This window comes from Phodopus roborovskii, unplaced genomic scaffold (genome assembly GCF_943737965.1).
Source record: "Phodopus roborovskii unplaced genomic scaffold, PHOROB, whole genome shotgun sequence".
Taxonomy (NCBI): Eukaryota; Metazoa; Chordata; class Mammalia; order Rodentia; family Cricetidae; genus Phodopus; species Phodopus roborovskii.
In genome coordinates, this window is record NW_026126418.1 from 45274414 (window position 1) to 45294338 (window position 19925).

General features: G+C 41.4%; 2 protein-coding genes across 2 annotated transcripts in view; one reads left to right on the forward strand and one right to left on the reverse strand.

Moving 5' to 3' along the window:
- The window catches only part of Upp2 (uridine phosphorylase 2), a 34871-nt gene extending 26085 nt beyond the window's left edge, over positions 1-8786 (reverse strand). Inside the window, 3 exon segments of the mRNA XM_051183846.1 lie at positions 456-481; positions 484-572; positions 8725-8786. Coding sequence (XP_051039803.1) covers positions 456-481; positions 484-572; positions 8725-8786 — 177 coding nt within the window.
- An 8408-nt stretch (positions 8787-17194) lies between these two features.
- LOC127222110 (succinate dehydrogenase [ubiquinone] cytochrome b small subunit, mitochondrial-like) lies at positions 17195-17896 on the forward strand. Its single transcript, XM_051183997.1, has one exon. The coding sequence runs from the start codon at positions 17198-17200 to the stop codon at positions 17675-17677; it is 480 nt and encodes a 159-aa protein (XP_051039954.1). The 5' UTR covers positions 17195-17197; the 3' UTR covers positions 17678-17896.
- The last annotated feature ends 2029 nt before the right edge of the window (positions 17897-19925 follow it).

A 19925-nucleotide genomic window follows, 5' to 3' on the forward strand; every position in this document is an offset into this window, starting at 1 on the left:
GTGAAAATCCTAATGGTACAAAATATGGAAAATGGTCATTTTCAAGAAGAGAATAATAGAGCATTTTTAGTCTTAAATTCTTCATGATTTAATAAGATCAAAATTAGCGAGGTTCAGCAAATAAATGTAGATGTTAAGTTGTGACCCGAATCTGTTAAGACATAATGAATTCTGAACACCCAACAGCATTGTCAATAAAATTATATTTATCTCTGGGGAACAGAGCAGCCAAGTAATCATGTTTGCATTGGATTTAGTTTGCAAATCTCTATGTCTTGTTGGGTAGAAAATTGATTGTTCATGATGCTGTCATTCTAAATTAGAGTGGATTCCTGTGCTCATGGGACCTCTGACATGTTTTTAGGCAAAGTTGTGAAGTTTGTTTTGGGGGAAATAAGAAGGAAAAACTGGCAAAGAAAGCACAGTCATTTTCTTGACATTCAAAATATTTTTACCTTTACATCCCCAAACATTGCTGGGAGTTGTGTGTTTTGGTTCCTAAATCCAAGTGGTAAAGAATGTCTTCATCCATAGCATCCAGGTAAGGATTCTTTACATGCACAGAACTTTTTCTGGAGAAAAAACACATACATGCATGTCAAGACTTTTGGAGAGAAAGCACAGAGGCGGAATTAACAGGCTACACCTGTGACCATCACTAACACAACGACTGCACACAAACCTCTCCATTAAATCTGGTATACTATGGCTAATATTTGTTTTATAATTACTATATCTCACACTTAGAACTAAGCATAAAAACTATACCATACCAAGATACTGATGAAATAAATACATTAACTCACTTAATCCTATAGCCATCCCATTAAATGTGTTGTGGAACAATCTTTTTGTATACTGTGAAGATTCATCACTCTGATTGGTTTAGAATGGCCAATAGGTAGACAGGCTTTTCAGGCATACAGGACACACTGGGAAGAAGAAGGAGAGTTGCCAGACAAGACAGAGAGGGAACAGGACATGCAAGAGGACAGGTAAATGCCACAAGTTACATGGAAACATGCAGATAATAGAAATGGGTTAATCTAAGTTATAAGAGCTAGTTAGAATCAAGACTAAGCTATCAGATGAGCTTTCATAATTAATAATAAGTCTCTGTGTCATGATTTGGAAGCTGGCTGGTAGGCAGAAGAATCCACTTACAAGATGAGTAACATTAATAACCCAACTTATAAATGAAGATACCGAGGCTCTCAGAAGTTGAGCACTTCCACGTAACCAGGAAATCTACCAGCATCTCTATTCAGTTCACTATGCCTCTAATTGCCATCCTCTTACTATGAGGCTACATAATATAGGGACATGGCTCTCAGAGTACATTTGTTCTAATGCCAAGTCAACTGGACATACACTTATTGTGCAAGCAAGCTAACTTTGTCCTTCCGTTCCCTCAGCTGTGAAGTTAGAATGGTGAAAACTGTCATTTGGCAAGTTTGTGAGCCCTGAATTTCATAATTATAAGGCATTGGGATGTGCAGTCACAAAGCACTTAACCCAGCATCCCCCACAGAGATGGGGGGAGAGAGACTAAGTGAGAGAGAGAGAGGGGGAGAGAGATAGAGTGAGAGAGAGAGAGGCAAAGAGACCGAGAGACACACAGAGAGAGCTTATAAAAAGCCTTATGTGCAGGGATAGAATAAGTAGTCCTCCTCATTGCACTTGCAATATTTTGAGGCTTTATTGAGATCAACCAGAAAAGGCAGAGTGTGGCCCCACATGCTATGTGTTTGTGACCCTCCAATTTTTTTTTCCCTTTGGTATACACTGCTAGGCTTAACCATCTCCCCCATGAAATAATGTCATATGGCTGAGTTTGTTCCCAGGGAATATGGGAAAGTGACTCATCTGCTTGCACTCCTTGGCTCTGGATACATTCTATCAATGTCTGTATTCTTTGCAATGAGCAAGAAGCCACTGAACTCAGATGGTATTGGTGTCAGACCACAGAGAGGTTGCTGCTTGTGGTCAGTGCACTTGGAAATGATCCCTGTTCCATTAGAAGGTTTAGATGACAAATAGACCTCAGAGGATGGTGAGGCAAATGCAGCAAGATGAACAGGCTCCTAGTGAACGTGAGTTGGGGTACATCAGAGACAAAGAAAGGAAGACTAGGTATGGGCCTGGAGAAACAAAAGTAACTAAGAAAAGAAATGCTGAAGATGAAACCTGAGGAGGAATAACTAAGGGGTTTGAAGAACAAAATAATGTTTTATTTTTAAGAAAGGCTCTTTAATGTAGAAAATGTCCAGTAGCATTCTCCCCTTGGCACCAGAAGAGCATGCAAAGGGTACGCAATGGAAAGACAAAACTTGCCCCGGAGAAGGAAGAATGGTGGGAAGCTGAGAAGCTTTGCTTGGTATCAACCCATCACTCCATTACCCAGTATGTTCCAGTAGCTCCTCATTTCCCCTCGCATTCTGGAGCCAAGGTCTCACTCAAGGCATGAACGTAGCACCCATCCTAGTTGTGCAAAACCCTTGCCCTTCCCGCCCTGGCAGCAAGGTCTACTTCCGTAGCAGTCCCACTTTTTCCAATGAGGAGACACCTCTCAGCATCACATCTCCATCTTTGTGCACTTCTTGGCTTCCTTCTCAAGTTTTCTGGGTGTATGTGTGAATAAACTTAGGTAAACAATTTATGAATCCTGTGGCCTCTTTCATATGCCAGCATTTCACACAAGTAACCATAAAGAATTGCCTGGATCTTTTTTCAAAAATCCATGTTTAGTTCTCTCTTTCTCTCCTCCCCCCAGCTCACCCCCTTTTTTCCCCTGTGTGTGCACACATCTTCATGACACTGGTCTATGGAAACAATTTGAGTATCTTGCCTTTGAGAACCCACCAACCATGCTGAATCTATGACTTCCTTTCTACCTGAGGCCACCGACCCAACCCCCATCACTAGCTGGCTCACCAGCCCTTCCTTTCTCAGTTGGTAAATCGATGCAACACAAGGTAGTGAGCTGCCCCTGCAGGTAGGAGATTAATTCAGGCTAACTCTATACTTACAAAGCCTGCTCCTTATGGCCTTCATTTACTTTATCATAATACACTCCTTCAGTGATAAAAAAAAAAAAAAAGTATCTGTCCCACGCTATAGGGGATCAAGACTTTTACCAAGAATCCTCCCACAGTCCTCTAAACACTTTAAACCATCTCTACAAAGCTTGATGACCTCACACAACTAAACTGATCCGAGCTGTGCTTTAAAAACCACCAAGGGGAAAACGTTCATGATTGGGCCAAAATTAATTGGCTGCTCAAAAAGGGTTTCTTTTTTAATTTTGCCAACTAATGTTCTGCCAATGGTGAGGGCACCTGCTGGAAGCCTTTGCTTTCAAACTGTTCTTTCCCCTTTCCATTCACTTATCAAACTCCTATTCATTCCTTCGGGCCAGCTTGAACACATCTTCCAGGGGAGTTTTCTAAGCAGTCTTTATCCCTAATCAATGTCTTTCTCCTCGCTGTGTTCCTAACGCATCTATTTTGTGCTAATGCTGTTAAAATGGAGTTAATTTTCTGTCTCCTCAGAAAGATCATGAACTTCTTGATGCAAACTGTCTAGTGCATCTTTCTTTAATCTCTAAGACTTAACAAATCCTATTTGTTAACCTAAATTTAACTGTTCAAAAAGTGGAACAAAATACTATTGGGTTTTTTCCTCCTTAAAGACATTAGAAGTCACAGGTTCTCAATTAGTTTGTGAGTCATACCTTGTTTGGAAAAAAAAGAGAGTAAGTTACTCCATGGTGTTGCTGCACTGTCACTTCAGAACAAGCTCCTGCATCAGAATCTTGTTGCAGCTAGGAGGAGCTGAAGATGGCAGGAACATGTTGACCTCCCTCCTCCACTCCCCTACCCTGCTGCTGTAACCACCCTATGCACAGGGTGCTGAGTGAAGCTTGGGGTGGGGGGCATCACAGCCTGGCTCAGGCAAACCATTGACTCAAAACCTGCATGTTAATAACCCCAATTCATGTGCACATTAGAATTCAAGAAACACTGTCACTCACTTTCTCTTCCAAATTCAATTTTACTTTTTATTTCATTCTGCCAAAGCTGATTTCATGACCATGAGATTTTTCCCTTTGGATTTCCTACCGTGTCAACAAACCATAGCACCAAGAAACACACTCATTCATCTCCAGCGACTCTTTAAGTGCTTATCAGAACCACTGGGGGAATTTTAAAGCCTCCTGGAGTCTGGTATTGGCAGATCCTTGTCTCCTGGGCCATGGAAAAGCACTTGGAAGACAACCAAAGAAGGCTTTTTGGCCATTTGAATCTTTCCTGGTTCCATACAAAGTTTAGGGTTGTTCTGTTTCTCTGAAGGAGTGCATTAGAATCTTGATTAGGATTATATTGAATCTGTAGGCCACTCTGTCTAGTATGGACATTTCACCAGCAACAAGTCTCCCTGTCCACAAACATGAGATATCCATTCACCTATTTTCGTCTTTTTTGTTGTCTTGCTTTTGTTTCATCTCGTTGATATTTTGATTTTCAGTATACAGATCTTCCCAGTATAGTTTAGTTGGGATTTCCAGGCAGTTTCTTGTTAGTAATCAATGTTAATCTTCACTTGCTAAGTGTATAACCTGCAAGTTCACCAAATTTATCAGTTCTAATAGGTGTTTGGGTTTTTGTTGTTTGTGCCTGTGTGTGTCTTAGAGTCTTTAAAATAACAAAGGTGGAGACATCACAGTCCTTGAGACAGACTTTAAAGAGTGCTGAGACCTTAGTCCCTTCTCAGCATTTCTGATTCAAATGGTAAAGGTGGTAAAGGACACCTGGCCTTGGAGCGTCTAAAACTACCAATCTCTACCTTTTTTGTGTTTATGAAGAAAGTCACAAGCAAGCATAGTCATTAATTACATTCTCTTGTATGGTATTTGTTGTAATAGACCCTTAACAAGTTCTCAACTTGTAGGTCATGACCCCCCATGTGTTGCATATCAGATTTACATTATAATTCATAACAGTGGCAAAATTATAGTTCTGAAATAGCAATGAAACAATTTTATGGTTGGGTGTTACCACAACATGGGGAACCGTAAAAAAAAAAGGGTCACAGCATTAGGATGACTGAGGACCACTGTCCTTAATGCACTTTGGAGATACACTTTAATTTTCCTGCTGTCTGGTTGCTCATTAAAAAAGCTGAGACAGAATGATCCTAAGTTCAAGGCCAGCTTAGGCCATACAGAAGGCTTCAAACCAGCCAGTGCCAAACAGGGGGACACTATCTAAAAATAAAGAAGCAAACAAAACCCCACAAGTGATTGCAATCAAAACAGTGTGACAATAACACAACAGTGAAGGAAATAAAATGGTAGATCCAGAAATAGACCCACTTATTAATGGACAGTCGGCATTTGACAAAGCTGCCAAGCACACACAATGAAGAAAGGAAAAGGTTCTCAATAAATGGTGTTGAGAAAACTTCATCTCTACCTGCAAAAGAATGAAACCGAACCTGATCTTGCACCATGTCCAAATGTCAACTCACAACAGACAGCAGCTGCACCTGAAGCTGTGTCAAGAGAAAAACTTCACTGCATTTGTTTGGAAAGTGGTCACTCATATAGCACTCCACAAGAAAAAGCAAGCAAGCAAACAAACACATGGAATTGTACCTAACTAAAAACCTCCTGCGTAGCAAAGGAAACAGCCATAGGGTGAAGAGACAACCCATGGGGTGGGAGAAAGAATTTGTAAACTATACCTCTGACAGGAGTGTATTATTCGAGGTTAATGACTCATTAGCAAAGAAGTAATCGCATAGTTCGAAGATTTAGACAGCCATTCTCTGTTGTGGAATATTATTTTAAGGTGTGTTGCATCAGTTTATGCTGTGGAATATTTGTTTAATGCTGCAAAGATATGTTTCATTCTTTTATGTTGAATTTTTTTAAAACTCTGTAAAGTTGTGTTATTTTGCCTGTCTAAAACACCTGACTGGTCTAATAAAGAGCTGAATGGCCAATAGCAAGTCAGAGGGAAAGATAGACAGGGATAGCAGGTAGAAAGAATAAATAGAAGGACAAAAATTGGAAGAAGAAGATCAAGGAGCCATAAAAGAAGGGCGTGCCTCCCAGCTAGACACAGAATAAGAGGGAAAGGAAAAGTACACAGAAAGAGAGAAAAACAAAATCCCAGAGGTAAAATATAGAAGGGATACTTTAAGTTAAGAAAAGCTGGCTAGAAACAAAGGTAAGGCTTGGCATTTATAAGTAAGACTAAGCCTTCGTGTGTGTGATTTATTAATTTGAGCTGGGTGGTGGACCCCTCAAAAGAGCAAAGAGTCAAATGAGTAAAGAGTAAAAAACAACCAACAATTCTCAAAAGACTCAAATGGCAAACGAGTATATTTTAAATTTTTCAATATGCCTAATTATTAGGCAAATGAAAATTAAAAGCAATTCAGTATCTTTTCACACCCATTAGAATTATTATCAAAGCCCATGATAACAGATGTTGACAAGCTCTAGAGGCAAAAGAAACTTTGTATTCTATTGGTGGATGTGTAGATTAATATGGCTAGTCTGGGAAAATACTATGGTGGCAAAACAGTGAAATAGAAGTTTCACTTTTTTGTGTATGCAAAAGAACTGAGATTGGTGTGTTAGAGTGATGTCCATACTCCCATGTTTATTATAGCCCTATTTCTAACATTGGCATATATAGTTAATTAAATATTTATATATTATAAATGTATTTATATGGAATACTTCAAACTTTATTACAATTATTTTATTTGTGGGTGTGAGTGTGAATGTTCACACACAACAGAATATGTATGTCCTTTCTCCCTTTCCATGATGTGGGAACTAGGCACCCAACTCAGGCTTGGTGTTAAGTGTCTATTTACCCACTGATGCATCTCACTGACCTCTCAGCTTTTATACAGAAGAACATCCTGTCATTTGTGACATGGAAGCATGCTAAGCATAGCACCAGCCCAGAAAGACAAACACTGTGCCACCTCTCTCTTACATGGACTCTAAAACTGTTCATCTCACTGAAACAGAGAGAAAAGTGGTGGATATCAAAGGTCAGGGACTAGGGAGGTATGGAAAGAGATGGTAAAAGGGAAAACAGACACAGTTACATTGAAAGAAGAAACTTAGTGATCTATACTCTCTTGCCTGGTAACCACAGGGAATACACATAGATTTCAAAATTGCTGTAAAATAAATTTTGAACATTCTTACTACCAAACAATGGGGAATTGGTGAAGTGTTGGATATATTATCTAGATCAATAGAATTTTCTACAACACATATATATGTCAAAACCTCTCGCTAGGCTGAGGATATAGGACAGTGACAGAGTACTTATCAGTAGGCATAAGGCCTTGGGCTCAGTCCCTGACACTGCAAGCCAACTGAACAAACAAACACACAAACAAAGGCCCACCAACACATTGTACCCATAAATACATCAATTATCACTTTCAACTAAAAACAAAAAATGAATGTCTTTAAAAGAACTGAGAAAAGGCTTGCCTGAGACTTCATGCCAAATTCAAACCTGTATGAAGCTGTCTCTTCTAATGCTTTGCTCTTTCTAAAACCTGTGTAGCGAATACTAACTAAATAAACTCCCACATACTGTTTTCTCCTCAAAACATTTTAAAGACTAACTTCACTTTTTCCTAACTCACGCTCTAAATAGTGGTCACCAAATAAAAGTGCTAACTGGGGGGGGGGGGGGTGTCTCTGTTTTCCTTTGTCTTTATCTTCATCTTTCTCTCCTGTAGGCTACCCTGAGGGAATGAAGGTGGCAAGAGAGGTCTGTTTGAGCCTGGGAATGGAGTGCTATCTGTAGGCAGACATCACAACAAGACATTTCCCACAGTTCTCGGCAAATCAGAGGGAACTTACAAAAATTCCTTCAGCGTCATGAGGACTAATCCTCTATTATGTTCTGTTAACCTGAGGCAGAAATTCGAGTTTAATTTGCAGGCGGCTTGGGCAGATTTATGCCTACCTATGAGATGAATAACATCCATGGTATTTCAGAAGTCGATTCTATGTCAAGTCTGTCTATCACAAAGCATATGAAATTATCCCATGACACATTCAACACAGTTAAAATGCCACAGGCACTGCAGGGCCCTTTCATTATTTGTAAGGTATAGCCTGTGGTCCTGGAATTAAATTCTGAATTCAGGACATAGTGAATTCCAGGGTGTACTTTGAATTTGTCTGCTCCTGTGGGTTGGTTAAACTTCTCATGGTTTCTTGTGTGTACTTTTGATCCATTTCTTTTTTACATGTTATTACTATGTATATTGTTTATTATACTTTTTTATAAAATTATATGGAGGTGAACATGCCAGAAGGCACATGTGGAGGTCAGAGGACAACTTCGTGGAGTCCTTTCTCTTCTTCCTCTATGGCATGGATTCTAGGAGTGAACTCAGGCAGCCAGGCTTGCTCAACAAGGACTGTTATCCACTAAGCCATTCCACCAGCCTCTGCTCTGTGTTCTCACATGAACCAACTCACTAACTCCACAAGAATCAAAGAAGAAAAATTTGCAGTGTTTTTATGTGAGTTTGTATCATGGACAGTATTCTAATTATTTAATATTCAATGTGAAAAGATGTATAAAACTCAGAGGATATATCCCATGAGCACTTAAATAAAACCAAGGGACACTCATCTGACCAAAACAAGAAAAGACCAACATTACTTGCCCCTCGTGTGTATTCTTGTCCAGTCTCATGGATCTATTAGAAGCAGGTAAAATGGAAGCCATTCTCTGTGGTGCATAGGTATTGGGGGGGGGAGCACTATTAGGGCCTGCTGTTGAATTACAGATCCAATCACAGCCACACAGCTCCAAGTTAGATGAGTACCTTCCCTTCAAACTTAGGTTTCCTTCTAAAGTTTTCTTCTAAAATCTTCCTTTTGCATTTTAAACCACTCTATCAATTTTGAAACACCATCCCAGGATGGCCTTTTATATGACAGCCAAGCTCTCAGAGCATTATCCCCCAAAAAGATAGGTTCCTTTGGAAGGTGTGGCATCCTTTCTCTTTGACCAGGTTGGTTAGCTTATCAGATCTGATCACTGCACCTTTCCATGACATCTGACCTCGGTCCCAACGTAGGACTGGCATGAGACACCAACTTACTTGCTTTGAAACAATTGTATATGAACACAAGCCTGCTTTTGGCATCCATGCCAACCTCATCAAAAATGTACATGTGAGAACTTTCAGTTCTCAAATATTTCATTTTCTAATCCTTCCCCACTACTTGTCAACTTGTTTTTGTTCTGTGTGATTACGAGTTAGGAAAACATCCAAAGTCAGAACTTCAGAAATCCTCTTTGTTGGAACTTTGCCCTCTGAGTTCATACAGGTCTGATTATTAAGCAAAACTGCTTTCCAAGAGCCTCTTCATTTAACTAAATACTAAGATGATTCTACTGTCCACTAAACCAACCATGTCTCTGAGTGTCAATGCACATAGAATAAAGAATTATACCTTAAGATTTTCAGGAAAAAGAGTTTTTTTTTTTTAAAAAAATACATTAATTGGTAGCCTGCAATCCCAGCAGGCAATCCCAGACAGGATAATTACTGGAAACCTGAAGTCAGGCTGATCTATAGAGTTCCACAACATACCCAGGTATAAAGTGATCCTTGCTTCAGGAAGAAAGAAGAAGGGATGAAGAGAAGGAGAGAGAGAAGGAGAGAGGAAAGGAGGAAAGGAAGAAATAAGAAAAATATGAATGCACTGTTTGTTGGTGCATTCATTCGGGAGTGAGGAAATCTACTTCATAGCGACCCTTTCTGTGTAGATCATAGGTTCAAGAACATTAGTACAATGGGTTTTAAGCAAATCAGAACTTAAAATATTTGCAAATGCCAAATAGAAGATATGTGGCATTTCCTAATGTGTGTGGATTTCTCTTTAAGAAGAATGTACATTATAGCCAAGAAGCAAGTACCATGGATCTTAACTTAAGGTGTAAGTCACCCCCACTTTCTGCTAAAGGTCATTTTTTGAAAATGCTCAAATTTTTTCTTTCTTTTTTTTCTTTTTTGGCTTCTTTTGGTTCATGGTAGACAGCCATGAATTGGAAGGCAAATGCATGTTGGGAATAACCAAAGTAACCTGAGCCCTGGCATGGCCACTGCCCACCTGGCACTTATAATTTTACCCAAATTATCTAAGAACTATTATGAAAGTTATCTTAGGAAAGGTAATGAGGCAGGATAACCCTGGACTTGGGTGCTGCCTTGGAACTTGATACCTTGGCTCCTTCCTGTAACATAATTATTTGTACTTCTCAAATCTCTTGCCACTGCCAGCTAGTTTAACAGCTGCTCTTTCCCAACAGTCACTGACAACATCAAGACCCTAATGCCCACTCACTGTCACCCTGCCCTACATTTGCTTTTACATGTGCCATATCTCTCCATTTATCTTCAGGGGATAATGAGGAAGACCACCCAATTGTGTCTGGCATTAACCACTGCTTCTGACAGGTGAAAGTGTTAGCTAATTAGGCATTATGTAATTAATTACCTCTGTGAACAAATTAGGCAAATCAACATGTCTGTCTCCAGTGCAGACTCTGCCAACCAGTGACCCTGGTCACAAATAATGTCAGATAGAACAAGCTAAAACATGTGTGCTCCATTGCAATCACTCTCCCCTGCCCTTGGTCATTGAGACCAGTAACCATCACGTAAGGGGAGTTTGGAACAGACTTGGAGAGTCCATGAGTGGACAGTGCCAACTGGTGTCTTTTGACAAATCTGAAGTTACTCTCTCCTGATTTCTGTCTTCTATAAACTAATTCATACATTTATAGTAGGCTGTCAGTCTAACCGGAATGTGGGAAAGTTTTGTTTTTGGAAAACATGCCAAAGAGCAACTCAGGCACAGCCCCTGGTGTTTTGCAAACACAGGTTGTGTCCCAGCAAAGTCCTAAGAATCTTTACAGCATGGGTCAGGAAGGTCCTGCATTAGCCTCACCAGAGTCCTGCTCTGTGGTGTCTGAGCAGAAATGAACACTTGTTTCCACTTTCCTCCATAGTGCTGTTCCTCTGCTGGATATCCTCCACCCTAGACTGTTTTCTCCCTGGCTCCGTTCTGCCTCTGGAACCCCCACCCCCCATGCTCAGCTAGCTGACGTTAGGTCTCTCCTCAGTGGCTGCAGTTTCTACTGAGTCCAGGAGACTTAGACATGTGGAGTTAAATTCCTGCCTACCCTTCTAAGGCAGTGTTCTGTCACCCTGGAGAGGACTTTGCTTTTCAAACTCTGGTAACACTAGTAGTGCTATATGGTTTTATGTCTCAGTATTTGCAACATAACAGCTCTAGTGAACTTTTTTTTTGAGTTCTGGCATTTTAAAATTCAAATGCCAAAACAAGGTTTCAATATAATATACTTTCAATATCCACATCTAATAATTGCAGCCTTAATCCCTTTACTAATAGGTTTTTCATTTTTTTAAACATTCTTTTTAATTTACTTTTTATTTTGTATCCATTGATGTTTTGCCATGGAAGTTGGGTCCTCTGGAACCCTGAATAGGAACAGGAAATACAGACAGTTGTGATCTGCCATGTGGGCACTGAGATTTGAACCATGGGTCCTCTGGAAGAACCGTCATGCTCTTAACCACTGAGCCATCTCTCCAGCCCTTTAAAATAGGTTTTAACCATTCTGAGTTGCAGCTGTCAGGATGCTTCTCCTCCTGGTTGTGCAAGTAGATGGTAGGCTTAGCAAGTTACCCCTGTCCTAGAGACAGCATCCCAGATGAGCATGCATGAGCCGGTATGCTTGCCCTCTTAGTGGCAATATGCAGTGCCCCAATCCTGCTTCAGACAAATGGTTGAGGGCAGGCATGGGACAACAATGGGAACTTCCCCTTTTGAACCAGATTCCCCTCCTGGCCTGTGAGTGGTCAAAGGAGGTCTATAAATTTCTTTGTCTATCTACTCAGGTGCTGTACAGTCTATTTATATCCCCACCCCCTCTAGCTTTCATTCAGTATTATTAACTGAACACTTACTGTGCCCAAGATGTCCAGGAAATGCTACAGATAAAGTCATAAGTAAGGCAGTATTTTTTAATTTAAATTAAAATAATCTAATTTTACATACCAAAGTTCCCTCTCCCAGTTCCCTTTCCCTCTCATCCTTACACTCCCTTCAGCATTTCCCCCCATCCACTCCTCAGGGAGGGTGAGCCCTCCCATGGGGAATCATCAAAATCTGTCACATCATTTGTGGCAGGACCAGGGCCTTCCCCTGGTTATCTAGGCTGAGAGAGTATCCCTCCATAGGGAATGGGCTCCAAAAAGCCAATTCATGAACTAGGGATAAATACTGGTTCCACTGCCAGAGGTCCAATAGACTGCCCAGGCCCCCAACTGACACCCACATTCAGGAGGCCTTGTTCAGTCCTATGCTGGTTTCCCAGCTATCAGACAGGGGTCCGTGAGCTCCCACTTGCTCAGGTTAGTTGTTTCTGTGGGTTTCCCCACCTGGTCTTGATCCCTTTGCTCATCACTCCTCCCTCTCTACAACTGGATTCCAGGAGTATGGCGCAGTGCTTAGTGTGAATGAATCTCTGCTTCTGCTTCCATCAGCTACTGGGTGAAGGCTCTAGGATGGCATATAAGGTAGTTATCAATGTCATTATAGGGCTAGGGCATTTAAGATAGCCTCTCCACTATTGCTTAGATTCTTAGTTGGGGGTCTTCCTTGTAGGATGCACACTCATACCACAAGGACATCTGTTCAACTATATTCATAGCAGCATTATTTGTAACAGTTATAACCTGGAAGCAACCTAGATGCCCCTCAACCAAAGAAAAGATAAAAATGTGGTACATATCACAAAGGAGTACTACTCAGCAGTAAAAAAAAAAAAAAAAAAAAAAAAAAAAGACAAGACAAGACAAAACAAAACACAAAAACAACAAAACAAACAAAAAACAATGATGACTTGAAATTCTCAGGCAAATGGATGGAACTAGAAGAAACCATCTTGAGTAAGGTAACCCAGACACAGAAAGACAAATATGGTATGTACACACTCATAAGTGGATATTAGACATAGAGTAAAGGATAACCAGCCTACAATCCCCAACCCCAGAGAAGCTAGGAAACAGGGAGGACCCTAAGAGAGACACACGTGGTCCCCCTGAGAAATGGAAAGGGGCAAGATCTCCTGAGTAAATAGGGAGCGTGGAGGGAAGGAGAGAGGGATTCAGGAGGAAGGGAAGGGGAGAAGAGGAAGGGAGAAGAGGGCATGAGGGATAACGAAGATCGAGTTGGGGGAAAGACGGAGAAGGAGACTAAGGAAAGAGATACCTTGATAGAGGGAGCAGTTAATGAGAAACCTGGCTCTAGGGAAATTCCCAGGAATCCACAGTGAGGCAGTTCTTACCTCTCTGGTTTCTTTGGGAAAATAAGGTTGTAATCTACAAACTGAGAAGACAGGCATTTCCACCCTTCTTGAGCTAGACTTCCTGATGTCAAAACGTCCCTGGTGACAGTGTCTGCAGCAGCTCCTCCCTGTGTCAAGCAGTAACACTTCCTTGATCTTTTTATCTTCCTTTCCTACTCCATCCACAGTTCTCTCCTGTGTACTGTAGATGCACTGCAGCTGAATGTTATGACATTATCTTGTTTTTAAAACTCCAGAAACCTCATTAGTAGTGCTACATGGTTTTTGTGCCCAAGTATTTGCAACAGAACAGCATTGGTGACCTTTTTTAAAAAAATCAAATTTCAAAAATTAAATGCCAAAACAAGGTTTCACTGATTATGACACACATGTAATAGTCACACTTAATGAACGGGTTCCTTAACTCCTTTAATAATGCATTTTATCTATGATACATGCAAAGCCTCCCAAAGATCCTTATCTTCTATTACCCACTCAGTCTTTCTTGTTCTTTCCCATCCTGCTGACAGTAGAACAGTGCTATCCTCCTTTAAGAGAAATGCCCAGTATTCCTGTCTTCCTTCCTTCTGACATTACGCCGTTATTAATGTCACTTAACAGTAATTAAGTGATGTGGGTAAGAAGGAGTTTCCTTGATTTCTTGGCTGTGAAGAAGAGGGCTCTTCTACCAGTCTTTGGTTGTTTTGTCAGCTGGGAAGTCAAAGGGTTGTTTGTGGCTTTTGTGAGGACTCTGGGGCTGTTTGGATGTAGTCTGTGGGTTCTGAGAGACAGCTAGGCTGTCTAGCCTTAATGCAGTGGTTCTTAACTTTGCTAAGGCTGCAACCCTTGACCCTCCAACCATAAAATTACTTTCATTACTTTGTAATTGTAATTTTGATACTGCTATGGATCATGATGTAAATATCTGATATGTAGGACATCTGGTATGTGGTGGCTGTGAAAGGACTGTTCAACCCCCCCCCCCAAGGGGGTCTTGACCCATGGGTTGAGAACCACTACCTTAGTGGTCCATGGTGCTTTTCCTGAATGCATTGGCTGTGGAATGAACACAATAGAGAGCTTCTCCTTGCTGAAGTCTCTCCAGAGAGATCAGTCCCTCCTCCAGGCTTCTCCATCTGAGATATGCCTCCTTGAATCTGTAGCTGTTCCCTGTCCCTTGATGTTCATGCCCTAGAGTGAGCTTCTCCTGATTGTTCTCTCTCAAACTCGAATGTGAGTTCCCCCTTGACCTCTTTTTCCTGCCTGTGTCAGTCTCTACTGTCATGTTCTGACTTCTCTCCAGTTTCTAATTGGTAATCTCCAGTTTCAAGTCCACTATGCATAGGTTTTGATGGGCCGATAGAGCATAAAATGCTTCAAATCCTTGTTTTCTCTTACAGTGCCCCACACTACAAAGAAGCCCAGTTCGCTCCTGTAACTCCCATAGATGGAAATACAGGCAAGAAAGGGGGCACTGCTGAGGCTTGAGTGGGAAGCACCTTCTCCAACAGCTGTGTGTTTTTGGTGCATATTTTGGGAGGGTCTGGACACGGGGAGAGGGGCTTCACTAGTGGAAGTAAACCCAACCCAAACTCTGTTTTTTTGCCTCAGTCTCTGGACTTGTTGGGACATAAACAGGCCTCTACTACAAATTATGGATGCTTACAATGTCTTCCAGGGACATGGACTTAAACTCTCTGAAACTCTACATCAAAATGTCAAAATGAATCTCACTCCTCCTCTACGGTGTTTCTTCACTATTGTAGTCACAGCCACACAAAGTCCTTAATACAGCCATACACACAGAAAGAAAAACAAAATCTTAGTGATGATTCAAATTGATCATATACATCAAGGTTACTGTCAGAGAAAGAATTACACACCAGCTTAAAAACAGCATCATGTGTTTGTTTTTTTTTTTTTTTTTTTTTTTTTTTTTTTTTTTTTTTGTGACATCTGAGCAGGGCCTTGCAGGATGGTGCTACCTGTACCATGAGAAAGTTACTCTGAGGGTGGACCTGTGGAGGCTGACTCATGTTGAGGCCATGGGGAGGACGCCAGCCCCCCTCAAGCCTCACACAATATTTCTGCCTTCTGTTCTCAGGTCAATGATGCTAGACTCATGGTTGTGTTGAAAAGTTGTTCATAATTCTGTATATGATTAAGAAATACAAAGCAATGATGGGGCTGAAGGATGGTGGTGCACACCTTCAATCCAGCACTTGAGAGGCAGAGGCAGGTGGATATCTGTGAATTCGAGGGCAGCCTGGTCTACAGAGTGAGTTCCAGGACAGCCAGGGCTACACAGAAAAACCCTGTATCTGAGAAACAAGCAAGCAAACCAAAACAATGACAGATTTTTCCAAGACTCATAGAACACTGACATTTGGAGTCTCTATGATGTTATAAAGTGCAGATTTCCTTTAGGGTATAACTCTTCTTGATATATACATACATACATACATATATAAAATCTTCCTTGGGACAATGGTTTAAACTAGTAAATAAATGAACAAGAGTCTGCAGAGATGGCTCAGTGATTGAAATCACTGGCTGCTCTTGCAATGAACCTAAATTCAGTTCCCAATGTCCACATGGTAGCTCACAATCATCTATAACTCCACTTTCAGGAGATCCAATGTCCTTATCTGACCTCTGTAGGCACAAGGCAAACATGGTGCACATATATGCATACTCACAGCCAAACATCCACACATAAACAAATATAAGGAATTTTTTAGAAAAATGACAAGTCTCAGGTCATGTGAACACTGATTTATAAGAATGGTTTGACTATTGCTAAGCATTCCACAGAAATTGTTTCCAGGTACATGGAGACTCCCCATGAAAACTGTCATTCCTGTCACCTGGTAGAAGCACCCATTATACCCTTATTTAAAAAATAAATAAAATATTATTTTTTATTAAATTTTATTATTAAATAAAAAATTTAAAAATAAAATATCATCTACACTTGGTACCCTGCTAGTAGCACTATTTTGGAAGACTACTGAACATTTAGGATGTGTGGCCTTGCTGATAGAAGGAAGCCATTAGAGGGATGATTTTCTGGGTCCTGGTTTGTAATGATGGGAACAGCCTTCCAGCACTTTCTCCCACCACCATGAACTAAGTTGTTGCTCCATGCCATTCCTGCCATGATACACCAAAACTCTTTGAAACCATCAGTCCACACAAATCTTTGTCCCTTTAGTCTGGCATTATGATCACGGTGACACAAAAGAGACAAATATAGAAATTTGGGACCAAAGAAGTGGTTTTCATTGTTGTGAGCAAGCCTGACCATGTGACTCTTAGACCTTTAGAACTAATTTATGAGAATTGTAAGTTTGGAGATGCAAACTAGGGTACCATTAGAAGGCTATAAGCAAAGATTTATGGGCAGTTATTGAAGCTCCGACTATCAGAATGCTGACCAAGAGATGTGGTCAGTGAGGGCCAGGTTTCAAGAGACTTCAGGTGCAAAGGGCTCTATTGGTAACAGGACTAGTGGACATTTGCATTCCATTCTGGGAACTATTTATCTATATTGTGAGCATGTTCTAATATTTTGAGTGAGGCGGAATGCAAAAGTAAATATTTTGGTGAAGGCAATCTCAAGGCAGCACAGAGTTCGGTCTATGACCTGGGTATTTGTAGCTACTTATTTTAAATAAATTTCCAGTGAAACTTGGAAATAAAATGTGAAGGAGAAAAATAGTTTTTAAAAATTGAAGATGTTGATAAGCAAGATGGCAGTTTTCTTAAAGCTGGGTGTCCTCCGCAGTGGCCAAGGAGGCCGAGCTCTGTTGCTGCGAAGCCGGGTGGTCAAACCTGCTTGTGTCTCAGCGTTTCCCCAGGACCAGCCTACCCCAGGATGGCAGGGCACACGGCACATTCACCTCTCACCAAGCCACCTTTCTGGTTCCACGGCTGCATCTCTCCACTGGACTAGCGAGAGGGTTGTCAATATTTTGCTCCTGGGCCTGCTTCCAGCTGGGTACCTGAATCCCTGCTCTGTGGTGGACTACTCCCTGGCTGCAGCCCTCACCCTGCATGGTCACTGGGGCCTAGGACAAGTGGTGACTGACTGCATTCATGGGGATGCAACACAGAAGGCTGTCAAGGCAGACCTCTTGGCCGTCTCCGCTTTGACCTTTGCTGGGCTTTGCTACTTCAACTACTACGATGTGGGCATCTGCACAGCAGTTGCCATGCTGTGGAAGCTCTGACCTCTGCGATGCGACACCCTAGATTGTATGCCTCATTGCCTTGCTCTGTTGATGCCATTGAACTCCCAGTGAGGAGGGCGTGAAGGAAAAGTCCATTGGTGGGCAAGATTTCTTCTAATTACATGGTTATTTTCAGAATTCATTTGTTGAGGGAAAGCTTTGTGAGAAGTTAGGTTCAACTAGTCCTGAGTCTTGAGTTCCATATAGACTCATGGTGTGACTACACATTTCATGAGCTCGGGTTGCCTTTATTCATGAGCTCGGGTTGCCTTTATCTACCAATGCCTGAGCAGAGCTCTGCTTATTCCTGCTCGAATAAGGGGAGACATCACTACTTGTACTGGGAGGGAGGACTGTTCATTCAGTCGTGAGTCATATACTTTGCATGAAATTGGAAAGTATTCCATTTGGAACCTTCCACTCTGTTCAGTTGACACCAGCTGTTGGTGGCTCTGAGTCTAAGAAAGCTGAATTTAGAGACGTTCACTTTAGGGAGTTCTCCTTTGTAGGTGAGTTGAAATATGACAGATTCCAGACAGGCTCATTCTCAGATAAGAGTCACTTGTGCAGAAATAATCTGTCCACAAAGGCTGGGTAATAAAGTGTTTTCCCACCACGGGGATTGCTAATGACAAATTATACTCTGAGAAAGCAAAATTTTTAAATAAAATATTATACACTGAAAAAAATTGAAGATGTTAGATTAACATCATCCAGGTGATTTACACTGAAACAGTAGGGAACATGCTTCAAGAATATTTAAGGAAGTGGCAAGGCTACTTCAGGGGCTCCAGGCAGCATAAAACTCTTGTTCATTCCAGTGATATTTCTTTAAAGAGACTGCTGCCGACAAAACCTTGCCTATGGCCAAACGTCCCTAGATTCAGCCACCTAGGCATTCAGTGGCCCACTGCAGCCTTGGTTCAAGGGGGTCCTGCTATTGTGCCAGCTGGTAGTGACTTAGTGTTGGCCACATGGGACTGTTTTCTTTTTGTTGTTGTTGTTGTTGTTTAACATTCAAAATTGAGAAGTACTTGGTCATGGAGGCTTGCACCAAGATCTTTAAGGGAAGTCTAATCCAGACAATGCACACAGGCTCAGATTCCCAGCCAGAAGAGCCTGGGATGCTGTTGCTGCCCAAAGATGTGAGGGTGAGTCCCAGGTTGCAGTGAAGACATCAGAAAGTTGGAGGTGCCAGGAGGGTAGAACATCTGCTAAAGAACACTCCAGAAACTGAGTGAAGCCAACCCACCAAACAGGCTGTGTGGACTATAAGCAGTTAGGCCACAGGGCCGTTCAAACCTATTGGAGCTCACATCCTATTCACATTCCCAGGATGATAGTCAGGAAGATGCCAGGACTTAGTGTTTGCCCTTACAGGTTTTGGTCTTGTGTTGGTTGGTCCAACCTTTCCTTGCTATTTTCCTGTTCCTTCATTTTAGAATGGAAATGTTTACTCCATGCCATTGTGTACTGGAAAAATATGTCTTACCTCTCTCTAGTTTACACAGGCCCACAGGTACAGAGTTTGCCTTGAGCCTAAGAAGAAAATTTGAACTTTGACATTTAAACAGTGTTGAAACTTAAAATTGTGAAAACTCTTAAAGCTGAATTTAAGTGCTTTCTTAAAATGATAATTATTACAAAATTTATTCATTTATTTTACATCCCAACTGCATTTTCCCCCTCTCCTCCCATTCCCTCCCCCAACTCCCCCCTTGGCCTCCCCCACCCTCTGCCCCTCTGCATCCATTCAAAGAGGGGCAGACCTCCCATGGACAGTTAACAAAGCATGACATATCAAGTTGAGGTAGGACCAAGCTCCTCTGGCTGTACTAAGGGGTTAAACAGCCAATGCATTAGGGACAGGTCCTGCCTCCATGACTAGGAGTTCCACAAGTGGGTCAAACTAGACAACTGTCACACATATATAGAGGGCCCAGGCTTCCCAGCTATCAGTGTAGAGTCTGTGAACTTCTATGAGCCCAGGTTGTTTCTGAGGATTCCCTTGTGATGACCTTGATGCCCCTTTGCTCATACAACTCTTCTTCCCTCTCTTCAACAGGATTCCTGAGCTCAACCCAGTGCTTAGATCTGTTTCTATTTGTTACTAGATGAAGGCTTTCTGATGACAATTGGTTAGTTACCATCTAATTACAGCAGATAGCCAGTTCAGACTATGCATCCACCATTGCTAGGAATTTTAGCATGGTCATCCCTTTTATTATAGGAGTCTTTAATGACTAGG

What these genes read in the sequence shown, in the direction of transcription:
- LOC127222110 (XM_051183997.1), top strand. Translation starts at nt 17,198, where the DNA reads ATGGCAGTTTTCTTAAAGCTGGGTGTCCTCCGCAGTGGCCAAGGAGGC.